General features: G+C 49.9%; 1 protein-coding gene across 2 annotated transcripts in view; it reads left to right on the top strand.

Annotated features, from left to right (window-relative positions):
• MEGF11 (multiple EGF like domains 11) overlaps positions 1–22764 on the top strand; it is a 330575-nt gene that overhangs the window by 285692 nt on the left and 22119 nt on the right. For both annotated transcript variants that reach the window (XM_081155271.1, XM_081155272.1), the window contains exons 11-15: positions 10370–10490; positions 11392–11555; positions 12844–12946; positions 17997–18143; positions 18491–18625. In XM_081155271.1, the coding sequence (XP_081011397.1) occupies positions 10370–10490; positions 11392–11555; positions 12844–12946; positions 17997–18143; positions 18491–18625 (670 nt within the window). The remainder of the gene's footprint in view (positions 1–10369; positions 10491–11391; positions 11556–12843; positions 12947–17996; positions 18144–18490; positions 18626–22764) is intronic.

Here is a 22764-nt window from a genome sequence, read left to right as displayed (position 1 = left end):
TTATTGGGCCATGTGTAATCATCAAAATGCCTGAAGCATTTATATAATACCTCCTCTGGGCCTGGCACTATTCTAAGAACACTACGTATATCAGTCGTCACCAGGACCACCATCCACCACAAAATGCTCTCATATCCATCATCTCATGAGTTCTCATAGCCCTCTGAGGTTAGATGTCACTGTTGCCATTTTATACACAAGGAAACAGGCTCAGCAAGGTTACACAACTCTGGCCATCTCGCCCTCCCCACTCTCAAGCCCAGGGGTGAGCCACTCCCCAGGCAAATGATGCTGGGAAGAACCCCTCCAGCCCCTTCTCCCCTGAGACAGGCTCTGCCCCAGGCTGGAGCCACCATGTTCCTTCCTACAGGGGGGTCCGATCTGATCTAAGCTCCCTTCAGACCGTCCCCCCTGAGGACTCTGGGCCTTAAACGGGGAACACAATCCAGGCCCACATTATGTGTAGGAAACATTCTATGAGAACTTGGCTGAGAAACCTCCAGGAACCAGAAGCAGAAGAATCCAGAGGAAGCCAGCTTTATTAAGACTTAGATCATTTGCAGGAATTAGGGGATGGGAGGGATGGACCCTGTGGACAGTACAGGCTATCTTTCCCACCCTCATTCCTTTTGTTCCCTGGTAAAAGCCTCTCCGGTTTCAATTTTAGAGCTTTCTCTGCATTCAGTCTATGATTTTTTATTTTAATGATTCCAAGATAGATAAGTGTTTGGATTTGCCTGAGGCTGGGCTCTCGAGCCCCTCTCAGACAGAAAGGAGTGGCCCAGACTCCTGCCTTTGGAGGAGGGGTTTCCTAAAATAGGCTGAACACTTGCCTGCTCTTCAGGGCCGCCTTTGTCTCTAGAGCAAAGTTTGAAGCTTGGCATTCCAGGCTTCCTGGCTGGGCCATTCTGACCTCTGGGCTCCTATCCCCTTGCTGCCTCTCCGCCCCAACGCTGGCACACTCACTCTGGTGGCACATAGTGGATATTTCTGTCCTAACAGATGTTTCCGTTTCTCTACTGAACAGAAAGCTGCTGGGGGCAGATCTATCTGATCATCCCTGAGTCCCTACCCTTTTCTCTATCCTGCCACCCTCCTGATCCCAGCCCACCCCCAGGCCTGGTCAGTCTCCTGCACAAAGCGTGATCATAAATGTTCATTGACAAGTAGTTTAGCAGCATCCCCTAAGTTGTGAATGTGTGACATTTTGCTTGGACCTTAGTAAACTACCCCCATTGGCCTCTGCAGGACCCTGTGTTCTCCACAATTTGGTTCCCACTTTGGATGTTGTCACTGTCACTATAGTCTAACTCTGACTCAGCAGGCCATTGCCCTGGGCCCATACCACCCAGCGACCACCCTGGAGGATCTGAGTTCTGCAGTATACATGCACACACACACCCATATATCCAACCCCCACAACATGCACACCGCAGGCAAAGCCACCGGGATCAAATCACCAGGATTGGCCCAAATGTCCAACAGTGTCCAACATGCAGATCTTAAGTTTACCCCACAGCTGTCACTTCAAACTATGATAACTGTCATGGGAGTGGCACCTCCAGAGCACAGCCTGCACAACTGTACAGAGCAGCCTCGGGTCACTGAAAGCCTTCATTGGGTTTTTTTGTTTTAAAGGAGTGTGTGTTTTTGTGTGTTTTTTTAATTCTCATCCAAGGATATGTTTTGTTTTTATTGATTTTTAGAGAGGAAGGGAGAGAGAGAGAAAGAAACATCAATATGAGAAACATCCATCAGTTGCTTCTGTACGCATCTGACTGGGGTTCGAACATGAAACCTGGGTATATATCCTGACCAGGAATGTAACCGGCAACTCTTTGGTGCACAGGACAATGCTCTAACCAACTGAGCCACACCAGCCAGGGCAAAAGCCTATTCTTTTTGGACAGACCTAGGGCTTTCAAGTCTAACCATCAGCTCTTCTCTGCCCATCCCCATGGGAACCAGACAAAATGACAGCCACAAGGGCCTTGGGCCTTTCTCCTCAGCACAGAGAGGAAGAAGTGGGATGGCTGTGACAAGTGGCCTCTATCCCTCTCTCAGACTCATCTCTCTAGCCCTCTGTTCCTCATGCCTTATGCAGAGTTTCTTTTCCCCAACATGCATCCACTGTCAGTGGCTGCCTTATTGGTGACACGCTAATTAGGTCCAGTGAGGTTTGCTCTGCATTGAAAGGCCTTCGTCGCTGGCATTCTGTCCAAGCTGTTCTGTTGTGGATCATGTGTCACTCTTTCTCCCTGGAAAATCACAAATGAGCCTCCCCACCTGGGAGTGCACTGCCTATGACTTGGAACTGGGAGTAGGGAGTGAAGGGTGGCAGGGGGAGTGCAGCAGCTGGCACTCTGTGTGGCAGAGCAGACACTGGCAAGGGGCCTTGTAAACAGTAAAGCACACTCCACGTGTGTGCTGTTGGCTTTAACGTGACATTGGACACCAAAAAACAGCTTGCATTGGTGGCCCTGAAACTCCAGGAATAGCAGGGAGAGAGGGAACAGGAGCAACCAGAGGCACAGGGAGGCCACTGAAGACAGCCTACAGAACATCTGGAAGTCAGGAGGGGACTAGCCTGAGCCCCTCTCCTGCCATAGCTGCATGTTGTGCCCCACCCCCCTCCAGCCACTAGATGGTAAACTCCATGAGGGTAGGGACAAACTCTATTCTGCTCACCATGTATCACTTGGCCTCACACAGTTTCTGACACATACTGGTGCTTAAAAAACATTTCCTAAATGACTAAATTAGTTCATTACATATGCATTAAGCACTGACTGTGGGCAAGGCACTGTGCTAGGGTCAGGGCCACAGGGTTGAATAAAACAGATCCAGTCCAATACCCTCATGGAATTTACAATCTAATGGATGAGAGATGACTTTTTAATTTCAGTACAGTTGTGGTAAGTGCCACAGTGGGGCAGGTACCGGGGAAACATGCTCTGAAAGTGGGAGGGCAGAGGAAAGTTGAAGAATATGGGAGCTGAAAGGGACCTGAGGTCACATCCAGTCTAGTAAGACCCAGGGCCCATCACAGTACTTGGCCTATAGTAGATGCTCCGCAAATGTTTATGGACAGAATGGATGAACGAATGAGGCCATGTGACCTTGAGCCAGGCTTTCACCTTACTTAAACCCGGGTCCAGGGCCCTTTCCTGCCTAAAGCATCCCTCCTCCTCCAACAAGAAGACGTGTGGGCCAGGGCAACTTCCCTAGTCCTGTGGCAAAGTCCTCTCTGCTGAGCTCCCACAGGCTGGCAGGAGAATGCCCTCCGCCTTGGCCTGGATCTAGGAAGCCCAGCTCCACTCCATTTACACTGCCTCCTGCCCACAGAACATACTTAAGGAGACCCAGAGACAAACTTGCACAGTTGCCCCCCGCTTTTGTGTGAGGGAGGGTCAACCACCTCCCATCTTCCTCCTCCTTCCACTCCAAAAAATACTCATTAACCTCCTGCCCATTGCAAGGAAAATGGATGATCAACACAAGAAGCCCAGCTGTTGATTAATTTTCCCAAACAGGGCCAAACTACAAAGCAGCATATTGCAGGGGAGAAATTCAATAAACAGCATTTGAAACAAATTTAATAGAACATATAACTCATTACCCACCGGGGTCTGGGTCTGTGCTGCCACTTCGTACAAGGAGGCTGGTGGGAGGCGGAGGGGAGATTTGCATCTCTTTAGCAGGACCAGCACCAGGGGTTCCATTCTGCCAGCAGCTCTTTCAAATCAAGTTCAAGATGTTAATAGCCAATGCTGCATCTATAATTAACAGGCCTTTGGATGGGAGGAAGAGTTCACATCCACCCCCCATTCACAGAATGAAGACACTGAGCAGGACTGGCAGGCTTTCCCCAGTGGGGAACCTCAGGGACCTGTCCCTATGGGAAGTGGGGGGTGTGCTGTGTAGGTGAGATGGGAATGAGAAAGGGCCAAAGCATCTGGGCCTTGGCAGGTGGCCCTTCCTCAAGGTCAAAACCATGTCCTCTGGATGTTGTGTGCTTAGGTGGTGAGTGTGCTGCTAATACGAGCAGGGCAGCATGGGCTGTCAGAGTTTCACCACTTCTGGGCCCCTAGCATTCTGTGCTTGAAATGGGAGCCAGGAGATTGGAGTTCCAAATCCATCTCTGCCTAGCGTTGGCTGTGTGATCTTGAGCAAGTTGCTTTCCCTCTCTTGGCCTCAGTCTTTTCACCTGTAAAGCAAGGCAGATGGACCTGGTGATTCTCACCATCCTTTCTAGGTCTGACACAATGGACTGTCCCCCACCATTAAGAACAGGCATGTGGCCATCCCAGGTGTACATTAGCAGAGTAGGTGGCCACCAGCTGCTGTGATTCTTAGAGGCCCAGGAGGGCTCCCACCTCTGGGCCTGCATGTCCATTGTTCCTAACTCCTTTGGGTTAAGACCCTTACTGCAGGCAAATAGATGCTAGAGAGTCCAAGCTGAAGGGCCTTTAGAGATGACCCAGTCAGTGGTTCCCAGCTAGATACCTGCAAAGCCTACAGCAGGTTGCCAAGATTGGTTCTGAACATTTTACAAATCCTCTGGGCAAACTTCCATTACCTATGATAAAGCTAACTAAAACACCAAGGTTGCTTTGTTTTGTTTTTGCTTTTAATTAGAATTAAATGAATTCTGTGTGATATCCCAGGCTAGCATGCACTGATCAGAAGCTCTGATTGGTTATAGGTGACATCATGGGAATTTCTAGGTCATGGTTGGTGGACAGGATGCTGCCACCAGAGTCACATGGCATATGGCTACTGGCCAAATTGCACCTGTTCAAAACGTGATGCCTTACGACACCACAGAGTGACAGCAGTGTCTTTCAAAGTGAGAGAGCTTCGTTAGAGGGAGGCTACTAATAAGGATTCTTGGTGGTGGAAGCTAGAGAGACTGACTGAATTCCACAGCCACATACAATTGATAAGGAAACCAAGGCCTGTCTATTACCTAGTACGAACATGAGCCTATCAGAAGAGAAGGCTGTTTTCCGGCAGTAAAATGTATCAGAATTCTGGATAGAAATCTTGGAGAACAGCTTCAATAAAGGGCCTTAGGGTATACTCCTGGCTGAGGGAGTGGGCGTAGGTGCTAGGATATGTGAAGTGAGGTCTCTGATCTGAAATCACAATCCTGGGCTCTCATCTTGTCCTTTTTCTGGGATGCAAAAAGATCAACAGATATATATTCAGGGCTAGTATGGGCCAGGCACTGGGTTGGAGGAGAAGGGGTGTAGATAAGACACAGTCCGTGCAGCCAGTCCCCTGAGGAGCACTGGCCTGCAAGCCCCAATTCTGCCCACTCTTTGGGTCTTCTTTTCACGGAGGTGGTGGATTCGATCACCTCTGAGATCCTGTTCAGCTCAGAGGGTCTTGTCTTTCTGAGTGGATGCACCAGAGGCCAACAGGGTAATTTTCTGGCCGTATTTCTGACCCTCAGACTGGCTGGCCGGGTTTGGGAAGGAGGTGGCAAGGTACAGCATGGAACCATAGACCAGGATCTGGCCTGGCTTTCACTTTTGACAAGAGCCCCCAGGGAGTCCTAGAATCAGTGTGGTAGCATGGGACCCATTCTTAGACCAGATAATGTTCTGCTTCCTGTGTGTGATGAGAGCCACAGAATCCCATCCCACCAGGCCCCCTCACTCATTTGTTCAATACTGTTTATAAAGTACCTCCACTCTGTGACAGGTTCTGAGCTAGAGATACTAGGCAACCTAGACCAGTAAGATCTCTGTTCTCATAAAGCTTCTAGTCTAACTGGGGAGACAGTAAGTAAGTGGACAGATGAGCACATCTGGATGCAGGCATGAGTACAGCTAGGGGCACTGCCTTGGGAGTTGCCAAGGGCAGAGACAAGTCTCAGGCTCCAGTGTGCTCCTGCAGCCCACTACCAGGGCTGGCTCAGAGTTGGCCCCCACTCAGCAAACATTTGTTGAATTGCTTGGCATGAGAGAGAAAGCATATGAAAAGTGCCCAGTCCTTCTGGTTCTGTCCACAGTAGAAGCCAGCGTGTACACACAAGTATCTCATTTCAATTAACCAACATTTACCGAGGGCCCATTATGTACCAGCAGGATCACAAGCCCTGAGAATCTAGATGTGAATAAAATCAGATCCGTCTCCCTGAGCTCAGCCCAGGATGGAGGCAGGCACGTGAACCAACCAGGCCTGCAGTACACTAGGACCATGGTGGCTGTGTGTGCACCCAGTTCCCACCAGGGCAGGGCTGGGAGGCTATGGAGGGAACACACCAGGATATTTATACACAGATGTATAAACAGATACCCCCAGAGATAAACACACTGAGACTCACAGGTGTGTGCACTGATTACCTGAGCACGTGCCGACATAAATAATGGCCCTGTAGACTTGGATGCCGCACAGGCCACCATGCCTAAGGCCTGCTAGTGTGCCCCACACTGGGAAGGTGTATGGTTGGGACAATGGTCTGTGCGTTGGGGGGTTGGCACAGGCACACTGGGAATCACCAGACCTAGGCTGGGGGACACCCTGAGGTGGGCAGAACTGTTAGTCTAAACCTGAGATGTTAGGCTGATTATTGGCTTGTTTGGCATGGCGATCACCAGAGACGGCCAATCAACTGCACCCCAGGCCTGACCTTCCAATCAGAGGCCAAAAGGTAGGGAATTTGACAAAAAGTTTAACTGTTAGTACTTGTGCTTACTGAGGAGTCTGAACCAGGTCTGGGTCAGGACAGCGAGTTGGAGGAAGGGGTGTGCTCAGTTAGCTGTTCTGAGCTCGCATTCCTCCAGGGCACAACTGTGCATTTTAGAAACTGCCACTTCCCCGTTTGCACATTTTTGCTATTAGGAGCAAATAGAAAGTTTTCGGAACAGCTCCTGGCACACAGTAGCCCCTCATTCTGCCCTCCAAGACCGTACCTTTGTTTTATGGTGGTAAAAGTTCCAGCCCGTTCATCTATGAGGATGGGAACAAGGGAGCCAGCCTGGAGGAGGTGGCAGGAAGGTGAACCTCCTCTCCTGCAAAGGGCCCAGGAATTTGTTCTAGAATGAGAGGTGGATCCCTCCTCCAGAGCCGCCTTCTGCTGAAACCTTGGAGGGTTTTGTGTATCCTTTTCATAAGAGATACTACTTCTTTGCAATAATAATAGCTTTTATAGTGCTTTCTGGCTGCCAGGCCCTGCTCTATCTGCTTCACATATGATAACTAATTTAATTCTTTTAACAATCCTAAGTAGGGATGTTATTATTCCCATTTTAGAGATGGAGGAACTGAGTCCCCAAGTGGTTCAGTAAATTGCACAAGGTCATGCGGTAGGGTGGCACCAGAGTCCATTCTCTAACCATTGGGCTCTGCCCCTGCTCTGGAAAGAAGGTATGGTTTTTGCTCCTTTACCCTCACTAATATACTGTGGGATCCTGGATAAGTCACTGCACCTCTCTGAATCTCTTTCTTTCCCTGGGAAGCAAAAGCCCTCCCAACCTGGTGACCTTAGGCTGTTGTAAGACCAAGCTGACTGTCCATATCCTTGCATAGGCTGTGCTGGGAGGAAATGGGGCCCAGTTGCAGCATTCTAGGGAGCAGGTATTTCCAGTGGGGTGCTCTGCATCTTGCCCCCTGGAGCAGGGCCAAGGTGGAGAGTCCTCTTTGAGTCCTACCAGCAGAACCTCAGCTGGGCACACAGGCCCTTTGAGCCCTCCCAGGAGGACCAGGATTGGGGACATGAACGAGGGTGCCAGGAGAGAAGCCGCTCTCAATGTAAACTCACGCAGAGAAAATCATGAACTGTGCATGCAATTTGCACCCAGGCCAAGGCTCTCAGAGCTTAAATATGTTCTTTTGGGCTATTTATAGTCTTGGAGAAATTAGAGTTATCTGGGTAATGGGAGCGCTGGCAGACTCCAGCTGGTCAGGGCCTGCCAAGGGCTGGCAGGGGAAAGAGTGGGAACTGTGGAACCTTCTGGTGCAAGACTCTGCACTCCCCAGTCTCTCCCCCCTGACCCAGCCGGGGCAGGTAAGACAAGAGGACAAAAGGGTTGGAAAGGAGCCTCCCTTTACAGGGGCCCATAATCTTGGGTCTCTCTGTAGACTAAATGGGAGTGAGGCCAGCTGCCTGGGACCCTTAGAGTTGAGAGGTGAGCTCCTGTACTTCAAACCTATCATTTCACAGATGCTGGAACTGAGGTTCAGAGAGGGTACACCTATCCAGTATACCACAGCTAGTGGGGCCCAGACAAGCTCTGGTCTCCTAGTCCAATCTGCATCAGCATTCCCACAGTAAGCAGAGGTTTAAGATCCAAGAAGCTGGCTGGAAACACTCCCTAGAGGAAAACAGTGGGAATTCAACATCCAGTGATCACATGCTCTACAGCAGACAGCTCCAAAGTGGGTTCTGAATGGGAAAGGCATGTCCTGAGGGACCTGGAGAACAAAAGCCCAGACTCCCTTACCTGGCATTCAAGACTCCCAACTCCCCTTTTAAATATTTCTCTTTCCCTTCCTATACAATGTTCCTACCCCTGGAATATTCTCAGCTCTCATACTCCTCTGTATTCGTGTCTACACTCTTCCCACCTGGGCTGCCTTGACCCCACTCTTCTCTGATTAACTGAAGGCTCCCCCACCCCACCTCAAGGCCTCTGAAGTCCCTCTCCTGGCCCTCCCGCTCTTTGACTTGCCCTCACTCTGAACTCCCTACTGGAGCTAATAGCCCACCAAGGAGGCCTGGTGTAATGGACGCTGTAGTGGGCCACCCACCTTAATTCACAATTTAGGATGGAGGCACTCCTTCCTCCCCAACTGCAGGAAACTTAGGGGTCCAGGCTGGGTGCCTCTCCAGAAATGGCCCACAGCCAGAGAGCTTCACCTGAAGTCATGCCCCCTTCCCTGGGGTGGTGGATATTTGGTAGGGGTATTTAGGCTCTCCCTCCCTTTCCCAGCTCTAGAGCTTCCTCGAAGATCACCCGAGGTCATTGTTGCAACTGTACCTCGGTGCAATTTCTCCCTCTGCCCAGCCCTGCTTCCCTCACCCCTCAAGAGCTTGCTAACCTCCATCTTAGAGAATGCTTTCCTGGGAAGCCGTTTTATGACACCTGGTAACCGAATGGTTAAGCAGCCAGCCTGGGTTCAAATACAGATCAGCCATTTTTAGCTCTATGACCTGGGCTGTTACCTAACGTCTCCATACAATTATTCTATCTACCAAGTAGAAATAATGCTGAGGCAATAGTTTCTATCTCCTGAGGGTCCTGTGAGGATTAAATGAGGTGATGTATGCATGGTGCCCCATATTGAGAAAGCACTTAATAAGCATTAGCTATTATTACTTACATTTAACTTCTCTGAGGTTCAAGTAAATAGGGATAGAAAATTATTATCTGTGTCATGGGGTTGCTGTGACAGTCAAATAAGATTGAGAGGCAAAGGGTTCAGTTCTGTGCTGCTGTGACCTAATACAGACTCAAGGGTCAAGTTCCCTGGGGGCTTTGCCCATCCCAGTGCTGTGGCCTGGAAGCCTGCTCCTCCCCCAACTGGTAAGGATCACTGTATTGGTTTCCTGTTACTGCTATAACAAATTAACACAAATTTAGTGGCTTAAAACAAAACAAGTTTGTTATCTTACATGTCTATAGGTCAAAAGTCTAGTATGGGTTTCCTAGGACTAAAGTCAAGGTGTTAACAGGCTGTGTTCCTTCCTAGAGGTTCTAGAGGAGAATCTATTTCCTGCTCAATAGGACAATTCTGAGGGCCATCCCAGCTCCAGAGCTTCCTCGCAGGTCACTGTTGCAACTGCACCTCAGTGCAATTTCTCCCTCTGTCCAGTCCTGCTTCCCTCACCCAAGAGCTAACTAACCTCCAACTTAGAGGATGCTTTCCTGGGGAGCCGTTTTATGGCATCTGGTAACAGAATGGTTAAGCAGGTGGTTCCTATTTCCTGTTGGTGACAGAATTCAGTTACTAGGGTTGTAGGATTGAGGTCCCCCTTTTCTTGCTGGCTATAAAATGAAGGTTGGTCCTAGCTTCTAAAAGCCACTGCCTTCCTTGACCTGTGGCTCCCGCCTCCATCTTCCAAGTCAATGCAGGCAGGTGGAGGCCATCTCAAGGCCACCTTTTTTATTATCTTTTACTTCTAAAGACTCATATGCCTAGGTTGGGCCTACCTGGGTGATCCAAAATTTTCCATCTCAAGGTCCTTAATCACATCTTCCTGCAAAGTCCCTTTTGCCCTGTAAGGTAACATACTTCTAGATTCCAGGGATTAGAACATGGATACCTTGGGCAAGGTGAAGGCAGGGGTCATCATTCTGCCTGTCACAGCCACTCAGTATGGGGCAACCTCTGATCCAAAATTTAACTCCTTTTCCAGGGAGAGATCTGTGCAATTCCCTGTGCGGCAGGGACCTATGGCCCCAACTGTTCATCTGTTTGTAGCTGTAACAACGGTGGCACCTGCTCCCCAGTAGACGGCTCCTGCACCTGCAAGGAAGGTAACATGCCTTCTTCCCCAATCCTATCCCCCTCAGATGTGCACACTGCCCAGGGGGGACCACCAGTTGAGGAGTCTGGGCTGCTTCTGCCCCATCCACCCACATGCAGGATCAGGGAGCCTGTATGTCAGGTTTGAGCAGAGGAATCCCATGCCAGGGGCTTCATTAGCAGGAATATAATAAAGGGGATTTGTTACCTGGTGTGAGAAGAGCTGAAGGAGCATACAAGGGTAGGTGAGCAACTAGAGATTAGCAACTGTGGGAGGAGCTGCTGCCACTCCTGGAAGGGAGGGCCACCTGGTGGGAGCTGGGGCATGGACAGGGAGACAGCACAATAGTGCTGGAGCACAAAGGAGACACAGTCCCCTCTAGAGGCCCTGCCCAAGGCAGAGAAAGAAGAGATGCCTGCTGTCCCTCCTGCTCCTGCCCTTGGGTGTGTGAGCCAGGCCTCCCGTTGGCGAGCCCATCTGGGAGCCAGCCACAGGAGTCAGGCCCCTGTGACATAGAACAGAGCAGGGGAAGGGGAGAAGTGGATGTGAGGGCAAGCAGGCCAGTGACCAACCTCAGAGTGGGAAATTAGGCCATCCCCAAAACAAAGGGCCCTGAGATAAACTGGCTGGCCCCACCTGGGCTAAGATAGCCCTCCCCACCTCAGCTGGTTCCCTTTCCCAGGTGGGCTTATCAGCCCAAAGCAGAAATAGTAAGAATTGGCAGGCCCGCAACCCGCGTTCTAGCCCCAGCTCTAACAGCCCTGCGTATTTCTCAGCGGACTACCCAGCAATCTGAGTAGTTTGGGTTTGGACAGGATGCCCTAACAGAGTTGGGGGTGGAGAGGTGGGGAGTGAGCAGAACGCTGTGCTGGGCCTGAATGGAGAGCCAACAACCTCTCTCCCTCCCTCAGGGTGGCAGGGCCTCGACTGCACCCTGCCCTGTCCCAGTGGGACATGGGGCCTAAACTGCAACGAGAGCTGCACCTGTGCCAATGGGGCGGCCTGCAGCCCCACAGACGGCTCCTGCTCCTGCACCCCCGGCTGGCTGGGAGACACCTGTGAGCTGCCCTGCCCGGTGAGTGTCCAGGCCTGGAAAGGACTCTGTGGGCCCAGGATCCCCTCGTGTCCTTTCCCTGTGGTTATTTTTTCCACGGAGAAGAGCGGGACTGGAAACCTTGGATCAGGTCTCAGCCCTAGTTCTAACCTCTCTGTGACCACTTTCCTACTTCAGGCTTCAGCCCTCTCATCTATAAAATGGCAAATACTTGGCAGATGTGGTGATATGGCGATGTGGCATCCCTTGCCCCTTGCTGCTCTTGGTAAACATTATTAGTTGACTCAGCATGTTTACCTGAGCCCAAATGCAGCTGCAGAACCCTTCACAACACAGTGCTATAGGACAACCTTACTAATCCATCAGAGTTCCATTCCTTGATAGATCATGTCGAAGTTTCCTTCTGGTTCCAGTGTCTATAATTTTATGATCGGGGTGTAGGAGTACTAAACCAAGCGCTACCCAGCAGTAACCACCTAGATTTAATCGCTGGATCTCAGTCTAAGATACGAATGAGTTAAACCAACAGATGCAATATTGTTGAATGAGTCCTGCAGTCCTGGGTTCAAATCCTGATTTTGCCACATCCTAGCTATATTACCTTGAGCATGATACTTCCCTTCTCTAACCATATTTCTCATCTGTAAATTGTGATATAATGGACTCATTGCATAGAGTCATTGTGAAGAGGAGAAAGAGTTATATAAGGCTCTTGATACCTAATGAACACACGACAAATGTTAGTCACCTCCTTCCCCAGGAACAAAGAACCCCAGTCATTCCTCACATGTGATCCATGTGTTGCAATTTGTAAAGGGAATTTTCATTTACAGTTTTGATTAGTGGGCATTAGAGCCCTCTGATTTTGACCATTGAGAAGTAGGGCAGGACCATCCCCTCCCTCCTTCCAAACCCCATGCTCTTGTTAACGTAGCCAGAGAATTATTTGGAGTGGCTTCATGGCTGTGTTGATCCCCAGTTATAAAAAGTGCTCCCACTGTGCCCCAGCCTAAGTCTCTCTGCATCCTTGCAGGGCAGTAGCTCAGTTTTGTCATCAAAATCCAACAGAAGCCAGGCCGGTGTGGCTCAATGGTTGTGTCGTTTCCATGCACCAAGAGGTTGCTGGTTCATTCTCCAGTAGGGGGCATGCAGGAAGCAGCCGATTGAGCTGTCTCTCTCATTGATGTTTCTATCTCTCTCTCTCCCTCTCCCTTTCTCAAATCAAAATATTTTTTTAAAAAATCCAACAGAAGTGTGTGAAGCTCTGGGGGTGTGGATCTGATCATTTCTCTCTCCCCTCTGTCCACAGGATGGCACATTTGGGCCAAACTGCAGTGAGCGCTGTGACTGCAGCCACGCTGATGGCTGTGATCCTGTCACAGGCCACTGCTGCTGCCTGGCTGGATGGACAGGTAACTCCCTTCTGCCTCACCACCACCCAGGTCCTATAATCTGGGTTCTTGGTGTTTTCCGTCTTCTCTTGACTGCTCTCTCTCCTTCACTACCTTCCTTTAGCTCCCTAAATATGCGCCTTTCTCTTTATTCCTGGGCTTCAGTTCTCCATTCTACTCAATTTGAGTAAACAAATATTTATTGAACGCCTGTTCGCAGGCTCTCTTCTAAGGGGTAGGGGCACACCAGTAAAGAATCAGACAAAGGCTGACACCTGGTGGATGTAGGCGTTTGCAGAGATATGGTGGAGAGAGGGACAGGAACCTTCTCCTGAGCTCAGGCTAAGTTCTGGTCTCTACATGTCCTCTCAGCCTACCTTCTAAACTCATGGCAAATCTATCACTTTCTCCCTCCCACTGCCCCCACTCCAGTCCCCCAGGCACCATCTCTCAGCCGGCACTGCCTTGGCCTTCTGCTTGGTCTCTGGGCCTCCCACTCTTGCCCAGCTGCATCACTGGGTGGCCAAAGTGAACTTTTCAAAACCCAGATCCTTTCACATCAATCCCTGCTCAGAATGCCTCAGTGGCTTCCCATGGCGTTCATATAAAATCCAAAATCCTTACAGTGGCCCGGGGCCCACGTGATGTGGCCCTGCCCAGCTCCCCCACCTCTCCTTTGCCCCCTCCCATCACTCACTGCATTCCAGCCACCTAAGTGCAGTCCCTCTGCCCGTATCACTCCTTCCCTATCTCTTCACCTGATACGCCTTCTCATCCACCAGATTTCAACTTCAAGATTATTTCCTCTGCCAAGGCTCTCTCCCCACCTACAACCCACCCCCTCAACCTGTCCGAGACTATGTAAGAGCCCCTTTTGTTTATTCTCACAATACCCTACACTTTTCCTTTTGCAGTATATACTGCAGTTGTCACTGAGCTCAGATCAGAAACTATTTCTTTGTTATCTGCCTCCCTACCTCGACCATCAGCTCTATGGAGGCAGGGACCACATCCACCTTGCTCACCACTCTATCCACTGCCTGCCACACACTGAGATATGGGTAACACAGCCATAAGAACACAGAGCTGGAGCCAGACTGCCGGGGTTTGTGACCTTGGGCAGGTCCTTTAACCTGTCAGGGCAGGGCCTGGACTCTCCATCCATAAAATGCAGATACTTATAATGGTCTTTTTTGAAGTTTAAATGAGTTAATACCTATAAGTGCTAACAGTGCCTGGCACATAGTAAGTGCTCAGTAAATGTAAACCTTGAATAGAGAAAGTGCTTAATAATGATATACTGTGTGGATGAACCCACTAGCCAGTCCCAAGGAGAAAGAAATACAGGCATTGCTGGCAGTGGATGTCCTCAGATAAATAATTCACACCAGGCTGCTGAGCAGCCTGTTCTCCACAAGCAAAAGTTTCTGAGCAGTCCAGGGCCAGGGACATTGCTTCCTCTGCAAAATCTTTGACCTGGCTCCCCTTGCCCTGCCCTTCAGTACACTGGCACCTTAGACTCTTAGCTGGAGCCAAGTAGAAATCCACTTTAATTTTTCATTGCCTTAATTTCAAGTGAGCCGATAAGATTTTAATGACATCTGGTGCTTAGAAATTCTGTCTTTGATGGACAACCTTTCAGGAAAGCCTCTGCTGTTCTAAAGCTAATTTCCCCAAACATGGTTCTGAAGTCATTTCAAAGGAGCGATTGATGTCCTGAGGTTTATCATGCAGAAGGCGACTAGGGATAGGAAGGAGACAGGAGACAGGCCCCAGCCTCCTGTTTGGTGAGCCCTCCCCACCCACCCAACTCCCCAGCCCCGGACATATTGCTGGTGCCTTGGCTCAACACCTGTTTTTCTGGGCCCAAAGTGTGTTCATGTCTTTTCCCCATGCCCATAAGCCACAGGCTTCATGACGACTGGCATCATGTCTAATTCATCTTGCCCTGCACATAGTAGGTGCTTACTACGTGTTTCTTGAGGTAATTAAAAGGAGCTGACCTATAACCATATATGGTTTTTCCTCTCAAAGTGAAGGAGACCTTGAAGATGATCTACTCCAAGCTCTTCACACTACAGATAAGGGAAGGGAGTGGCCCAAGGTCTCAGGACATGAGTGACAAGGGATGGAAGACACAGGATTGCTTTTTTAGGGGGAACCATTTACTCATTTAGTTAGCATTTCCTAACTCAAGCCATTACCAAGTCTTTATTTGGCAGCTACCATGTGCCCAGCACTGTGTCAGGCCCACCAGCGGTAAGAATGGCAAAACTCAAAAACAGAGTTGTCCTTGAGCACTTATTGTATGCCAGACACTGTGTTGGGCACCAGAGATGCAAAAATGACCAAGATGGCATCTCTGTCTATTAGAAGCACCAAATGAGGGTCAAAAGTGTCAGGAAACCATAGTCCCTGTCTTCAAATTGCTGGCAGGGGATACTGGACGCATGAATGTAACATTAAAATAATAGGTGGGGACAAAGCTGTATGCAGGTGGCTATCAATTAGATGCTTGAATCCCTGGGCAGACATCCAGGAAGGCTTCCTGGAGAAGGAAGGCCCTAAGCAGACCCTGAAGGTGGAGGGCTGCTGAGTTGCTGCTGGCCTTGTGGCATGAACTAGAGGTTACAATATATGAATTCTTAGCCCACTAATATAGATGCGTGTAAAGTCCTGAAAAATAAAGCAGGGAGATTCCCTGGGGGTTGGAAGGGGAGGGACCTCTAGGGGGAATTATTATCCTCCTTCAACTATAGGGAAAATGGCACCTAGGGAAGGTGGCTGATAACGCTATTCCTCTTCAGAAGCTGTAGTTGGAGAGCCTCCCACAAGGCCAAGGTCAGCCCCTTTGACCACACTAAGTCCCCTTTTAGAACTGGGCACTCTGCACAGGGAGAACCCTGGGCCCTTCTCCCCACTTAAGTCCCAATTCCTTAAGTTCCAGGTAGCTCTTAGGACATAAAGAAAGCTCAAACATGAGCCCCACTCCCACAGAACCAGGCCTAGAATCGAATAATTGCCAAATCCTAGAACCCAGTGGGCCCTTGCAGCCACCTGCAACCTGAGCATAATCATCTTATCCCAGAGTTTCTAATCTCCAAGAGGACCCCTATCTGACATGAAAATCATCATTTTGAGGATCCCGCATATGAGAGTATCTGTATTTTTAATATCCACCAACTGTGGGGGAAACAATAGCAACACCCTGCCATAAATTCCGGGGTGCTTTTGCAAGCAGTGTGTTTTATTAATCAGTAACATCCGCATATAGTTCTAGGAAAGAGCCATGTCTGTGTTGATACAGGCGCTTGGTCACCCTACAAAGAACACTTGATGCGCAGGCGGGATCAGAGGTCCCCATCACATGGGGGAGTCCATCTTAGTCCAGGGTGCCCTCAGGAACAGTAGCATCCCTTGGCCTGCAGTCTGAATCCTGGGTTTTCAACAACCACAGGCAAAAGAATTCCTTGGGGTGGCTCAAGGTTTCTGGTTTTACACAGCTTTGTTTCCCCTTCCCCAGGCTCCCTTCAGTCAATCCATGCTGCTGGTCCAGGATTCACCTCTTGTGCACCTGACACTCCACTGGGAGAGGCCTCCATTGAGGGGTGAAATGTGGCCACCAGATTCTCACTGGGGAAAGATCCCATTCCCTGGGGAGAAGCTCTCCCCTCACCCTCCACACAGAGACCTATTTCCTGGAGAGCCTGCTGTGAAAAGGATCTATGGCAGGGAGGGAGCGGGCACTAGGCTAGACAGAGGCACTGGAGGATGAGTGCAGCCTGTGGCCTCCCCTTCCTGTTCTCTCTCGCTGTCCTGCCCCCCCCCCCCCCGCAAGCCCAGGTGGGCTGTACAGTGCCAGCCTGCTGCTGAATTGGTTGCACTGTTCCACCACTGCCAGGACTGGCTCTGTTCATTGGGCCTGACCGTCTTCCTCCCATTTTCTGTCTGTCTGTCAAAACCCATCCTTATAACAAGGCAGACATGATTTTTAAACTAATTCTGCTCCTCCTTGAGCTTCTGATATTCACCTTCCAAAGCCACGCAGGTCGCCAGGGCCCACCCAGTCCATTCAGCTAATTAATACTTGTGAGAATGGAAGCCTCTCTGCCTGGGAGCAAACCCCACCCCAGCCAGAGCGAGGCCTCCAGCCTCACGCCTTTTAAAATTCCTTCCTTAGCCTTTGGATCTAATCACCCCAACACATAATTGCCTCTCTCTCAGCTCAAAAAGAATGTGTAGGCCTTGCTCCTCTTTCTTAGTGAGACATTCCGTCCATCCCCCATAGGCCGCCATTTGTCAAACTAAGGGTCGGTCATTTAGATCCATTTGTTGGGTCACAACTAGCTTTCTTTTTTCTTAATGAATAGAATACATCACAGTGCAGAGAAATATCAGAGTGCATCATACACAGTAAATGTCATTTTTCAAAGACTTGGTTTCTATTATATGTATGTGTGCACCTATGACATAAAATACATATTACACCAAGGATTGTGGCCGAAAAATTCTGAAAAGATGCCACCCACTCTCTGGGCCCTGCCCCAGAGGTAGTTGGCTGGGACCCAGCTAGAACCAGTGGCTCCTGGGCTCCCTGGGTGGGCATGTAGCTCACCCCCAGCTTGTGCAGCCCTCCGTAACAGCACTCCCTTCCCCACAGTTGGTTTCTCCCAGGCCTAACCTTGGATACCAACTAATATGTCAAAAATGAAGGCAGCCCTTCATGATGTGGTCCCTTACTCCCACAATCTCATCTCTTGCCATATCTCATTTTATACTTTAGGGTGTAGCCACAGGGCACTATTTTTTCTTTCAAGGCATGATTCTCTCTCCTGCCTCCTGTTTTTCACATATAGGGTTTCCTTTAACTGGTCAGTTTCCCCTTAGCCCTTAGGGCTCAGTTTCGGCAACACCTCTTCCCGACAGGCCAAGCCTTGGCTGGGTTTTTCTTCCACATTCCAGATGCACTGTTTGCCTCCACCTCTTCATACTGCACGGTGCCCCCTTTCCACATTCTTCCTTTTGCCCTCACCCCTCTTCCCACTGATCTGAGTCTGCCTTTGGCCCACAGGCATCCGCTGTGACAGCACGTGTCCACCTGGTCGCTGGGGCCCCAACTGCTCCATCTCCTGCAGCTGCGAGAACGGTGGCTCCTGCTCCCCAGAGGATGGGAGCTGCGAGTGTGCCCCTGGCTTCCGAGGACCCTTATGCCAGAGAAGTAAGGCTAAACACACACACCCCTTGTCATCCTCCAGACCTCAGATGGCTCATCCTCCCACCCCTTCCCAATTAGAACTAGTCCCAACCTGAGCGAGGCTGGGCTCTGAGTCAGCCCCATCAAATCCCTTCCTTTAGTCCCCTCTCTCCTTGGCTTTCCTGTCCCCAAGTTCAGGGCCCAGCCCAGTTCCTCAGTGGAAACAGGACCAGGCCCTCCAAGGTGTGGGGTGGGTGTGGCTCTCCCCATATTTTTGAGGAGCCTCCTTTCATCACTGTGTGGGACTGGAGGGGTGACCAGTCTGGCTGGGGCCCCTTGGGCTGCTGACCACATCTCCCCTTCACCTCCAGTCTGCCCCCCTGGGTTCTATGGCCACAGCTGCGCCCAGCCGTGTCCCCTCTGTGTGCACAGCAGTGGGCCTTGCCACCACGTCAGCGGCACCTGTGAGTGCCTCCCCGGATTCTCTGGAGCCCTCTGCAACCAAGGTACTGCCACAGGGGGAAGATGGGAGCCAGGGAGGTGAGGTGTCCTGGGAGGGAAGTGGCAGGGAAGGAAGGTTTGGGAGTCTCATCGTGCTCTGTGGAGGCAGCTCCTTGCCTCTTCAGGCCTTGGGCCTACCTTTCTAAGAACTGGGCACCACGAGGTGTGAGACAAAGCCATGATGCAGCTAAACGCACAAGCTCAGAGAGGTTAAATCATTTCTCCAAGCTCTCACAGCAAGTGGCAGAGCAAGAAACAAATTCTGATGCCAAAGCCCATGCTAAATGGATGAGAAATGAAATAAGTGTAGGTGAGGTCCACGTGGCTTATGTGAGGGCCAAGTGGTAAAGGCAGAGAAAGCTGTGGGAGCTCAGAGTGGGTTTTGGCTTCAGCTGGAGATGGCAATTTTGCAGCCCTCCTCCCCTCGCACTCAGGCCAACATCACTAATCCCACACCACCCGCTCTCCTGTCTCAGCTGCAGAATCTTTCACACCACCAGCTCCAGCCAACCTCTACCACTCAACAGGAGGTAAAAATGGAGAGAAAGCTTATTTGCTTTGGTGTGCTGCTAAACTTGTTCTCTCCATGGGAGAGCCTTGATTTTTAACATTTGTAAATTTCCATGATAAAATATTCCCAAGGTACCGATGGTTTAGCAACGGTCACAGAAATCCTGAATGTTTAACAGTGCAAAGGTAGAAGCTGGCTCTAGCCCACACCATTGCTTATCCAGCCCCAGCTTAGTTAGGCCAGGGCAGTGTACATGTGGGGAACAGCTCCATGCTGGGCAGGACTTCACTGGGTCTTAGCTTGAAAGACAGAGAAGGAAGAAAGGCATTTGAGTGGCAAAAGCACAGAGGAGAGGGCATGCGACTGTCCAGCAGTGGGGAATAGCTGAAGGATGGTGGAACTGGCGATGGGATGGGAAAGGGGCTGAGAAGGTGGTCGGGGCCTTCGGAACAGCTTTGAACACAGGATTGCAGAATTTGCACTCTAACCTGTAAGGAGGGAAAGGATCTTAGACTAAGGTAAACTCAGAGCTAAAAGCAACTTCAAGGTCATCTGTGCAAGAATCTCATCTGGCCTCTGCTTAAATACTTACTATTGAGAGCTCACTACCTCCCAGGGAACTGATTCTTTTGATGAGTAATCACCACTGAGCCGGACTATTTTTGTAAGTGGATGGGCTGTTAATATGTATGAGTGAAAAGTTTACTCCTTGATGCTCTGAGGTCATGAGAAGTTTGAGCCCCAGGGAAACATATGTGACAGTTTCATTTGCTTGCAGCCCTCCTAGGGCAGTTTAATCATAACCTGGCACATCGAGGTTTACTTATTAAACATCAGAGACCCGGCCATCAATATGGATAGGCTGGGTCTAAATTAGGACCTAAGCAGCCCGAGGAGTAACTCTCAGAACCTGCGATGTCTGATTTATCTCCCGCTGGCCTAATGTGTATTTTCCACATATAGATCTAATGGAGTTTGCTATTAATGGCAACTGCCCTGGTTAAGTCTCAAACCTTGTAAAAAATTGAACTGACACTTTCTAATGACCAGCTTTCCAGCAAGTTACAAATTACAGACATTGCTTATGCAGAATCATTAAACATAGATTAAATATAACCAGATGTTTTCTTTTCACCAGCCCCCCTTCTCTCCACCACCCCTCTCTCTGCCTCATTCTTGATTCAGCTAAGAAGTGGACCAATTAATGTATTAGACTGATCGCATTAGCAGCTCTGTGGGTGAATTTGTCAGCCTTGTATATGTGACAAAGGCTTCAAAGATAAGGCTCTTGTTAGAGAAGCTCAGAGTTGGTTTTGGAGATGGGGGTAGGTGGAGAAGCTCTGGCCAGGACTGTGGGGGGTGGGCTCCCCAAATCAAGCACCTCCCAGAGGAGGCTGGGCTGCATGCTTTTCAGGAAGCTGAAGCCTGAGCTGCAAAGAGGTGAGATGTGTGTCATCCTCCTGGCAGTGGACCTCCCCTGGAAGGAACTAGGGGTTTTGCCAGGAGCACAGGGCCCCAATCAACCAGCCTGCCCATAGCTGTTAACAGCCTGAAGCCAGGGGGTGAGGCTTATCCTCATTTCAAAGATGAGGAAACACTAAGAGGAGGGATGTAGTTTGCTCAGAGCTACTTAGCCAGAAGGTGGCAGAAATTCCCAGCTGAGTGACCTTAGGCAAGTTACTTAACCTCTCAGTGCCTCAGTTTTCTCATCTGAAGTAGAGTTAATTAAAGGGAGTAATAATGAAAATATATAATAATGAGAGTGTTACAGGTTCATTGAACTCATACTTGTGAAGCACTTTGCAGTGTCTGGTGCACAGAGCACCACAGAAGTGTTCGTTGAATACATAAATAAAACCCAAACCCAAGGCTTTCGACCAGAGAGCTCGCTTTACCACGCTGCCTTTATTATTTGTCCCAACCACTAATCATGTACAGGAAAGACACAGAGTGGACACAGATCCTAGGCACCAAGTGCTGGAAATCTGGCTGGGGAAGGGCTGACAATATGAGTGCCAGGCGGTGTTGCATAAAGGAGAATACAGCCCAAGGTCTGAGAGACCTGAGCACTGGCGAAGTCGCTTCTCTTCAAGAATCAAGACCTCCCCATGATCCTCCGCGTGGCTCGGCCAACTGAGGGCCTCAGGGATTCCAGGAGTTCCTCCTCCACAACAGGAGTGCAAGGCAGCCTTCTTGGAGGATGTGGCGCTGGCTGGAACTGAGCTTTGAGCAGAGCATGTTGAACTGAGAGAAGCTCAAAGGGACAGGAGTTTCCAGCAGAAACCACTGGAAGGTCATTGCTCTTGGGGCCTATTTTGCAACATTTCCTGAGTGTTTGCTGCATTCCAGGCACTGTGCTGGCCACTCAGACCCAACAAAGAGCAGGAGAGCCAGGTTCCCTGTCCTCACAAAGCCTGGAGTCTAGAGGGGAAAATCCTGAGCTCAGCCTTTCCCAGAAGAACTTGGGAGACGAGTGTGGGGAAGGGGTGGCCAGTGTATTTCCACACTCAGCCACTATGCCTTGAGTGCCTGTTGTTTTTCCAGGCATTGTTGGGGACACAGATATGGATGGAACCTAGGCCTGGCCTGAAACAGGCCCATAGCCACAGTAACAGAAGACCAGGGAAGAAAGTAAGTGTTCTAGAAGCTCAAACAGGGATAAATCACCCCCCCAGAAGAGAGAAGAGGGGTGAATCAGATAGGATTAAGTTTTGCTATAGGTGACATAAAAAACACAAAATATCTGCTTTGAAAATGACAAATATTTTTATGCCCCTCACTCATTTAAAAAAAAAAAGCAGGGAGAAGATTCAGAAGTAGGCCACCAGGGAATGGTAGGGCAGCTTACAAACACGCCAGGGACCCAGGCTCCTTCCCCTTGTTCAGCCATGCTCAGCACATGGCTTCCACGTCTGATGAAGGATGGCTACTTGAGCTCCAGCCATCTCACCCGCAGTTCTTTTCCATAATCCACATTATCCTTCAACAAGGAGAACAGGCAGAGACATGCATTTCCACTTACCATTGGCCAGAATATAGGCACATGGCCACACCAAGCTGTGAAGGAGCCAGGGAAGTATATTCTTTATTCCAGGGGGCCATAGGCCCAGCTAAAACTTGAGACTCTACTAAGGGAGAAGAGAATTGGTATCGAAGGACTAGCCACCTCCTACAGAGGGATCACTGCAGGAGGCGGCATTTAAGATGAGTCCTGTAGGCGGGTAGGATTTCTATAGCTGGACATGAGGGTCAGGGAAATTCTGGAAGGGAAGAGCTGGAGCAAGGACAGGCATGGGGCGTATTTGGAAAGTGGTGCGTGGACCTGTGGCTTATGCGTCTGGATGAGGTGGATTAAATGATGATCTCTAGGATCCAATTTTTATTCTGGGCAGTGGGGAGCCACTGAGTATGTCAGGCAGGGAACAGGAGTGCCATGAAGACAGCTGTGCTCTAGGGAGCTGAAGCTGTAGGGAGGAGGTGGAGGATGAATTGCAGGGGAAATGAAATTAACACTCACACCTAGTCCTAAAGTTGCCTGCAGCCTAGTTGAGGAAACCAGCCCTTCCTCCAGGGACCAACGAGTGACTCCTCCAGGAGAGGTTGAGATAAGAAATTCTACAAGTGACTCAAAGC

This window comes from Miniopterus schreibersii, assembly GCF_964146895.1.
Source record: "Miniopterus schreibersii genome assembly, chromosome: 1".
NCBI lineage: Eukaryota > Metazoa > Chordata > Mammalia > Chiroptera > Miniopteridae > Miniopterus > Miniopterus schreibersii.
This window is presented reverse-complemented; position numbering and strand designations above follow the sequence as displayed.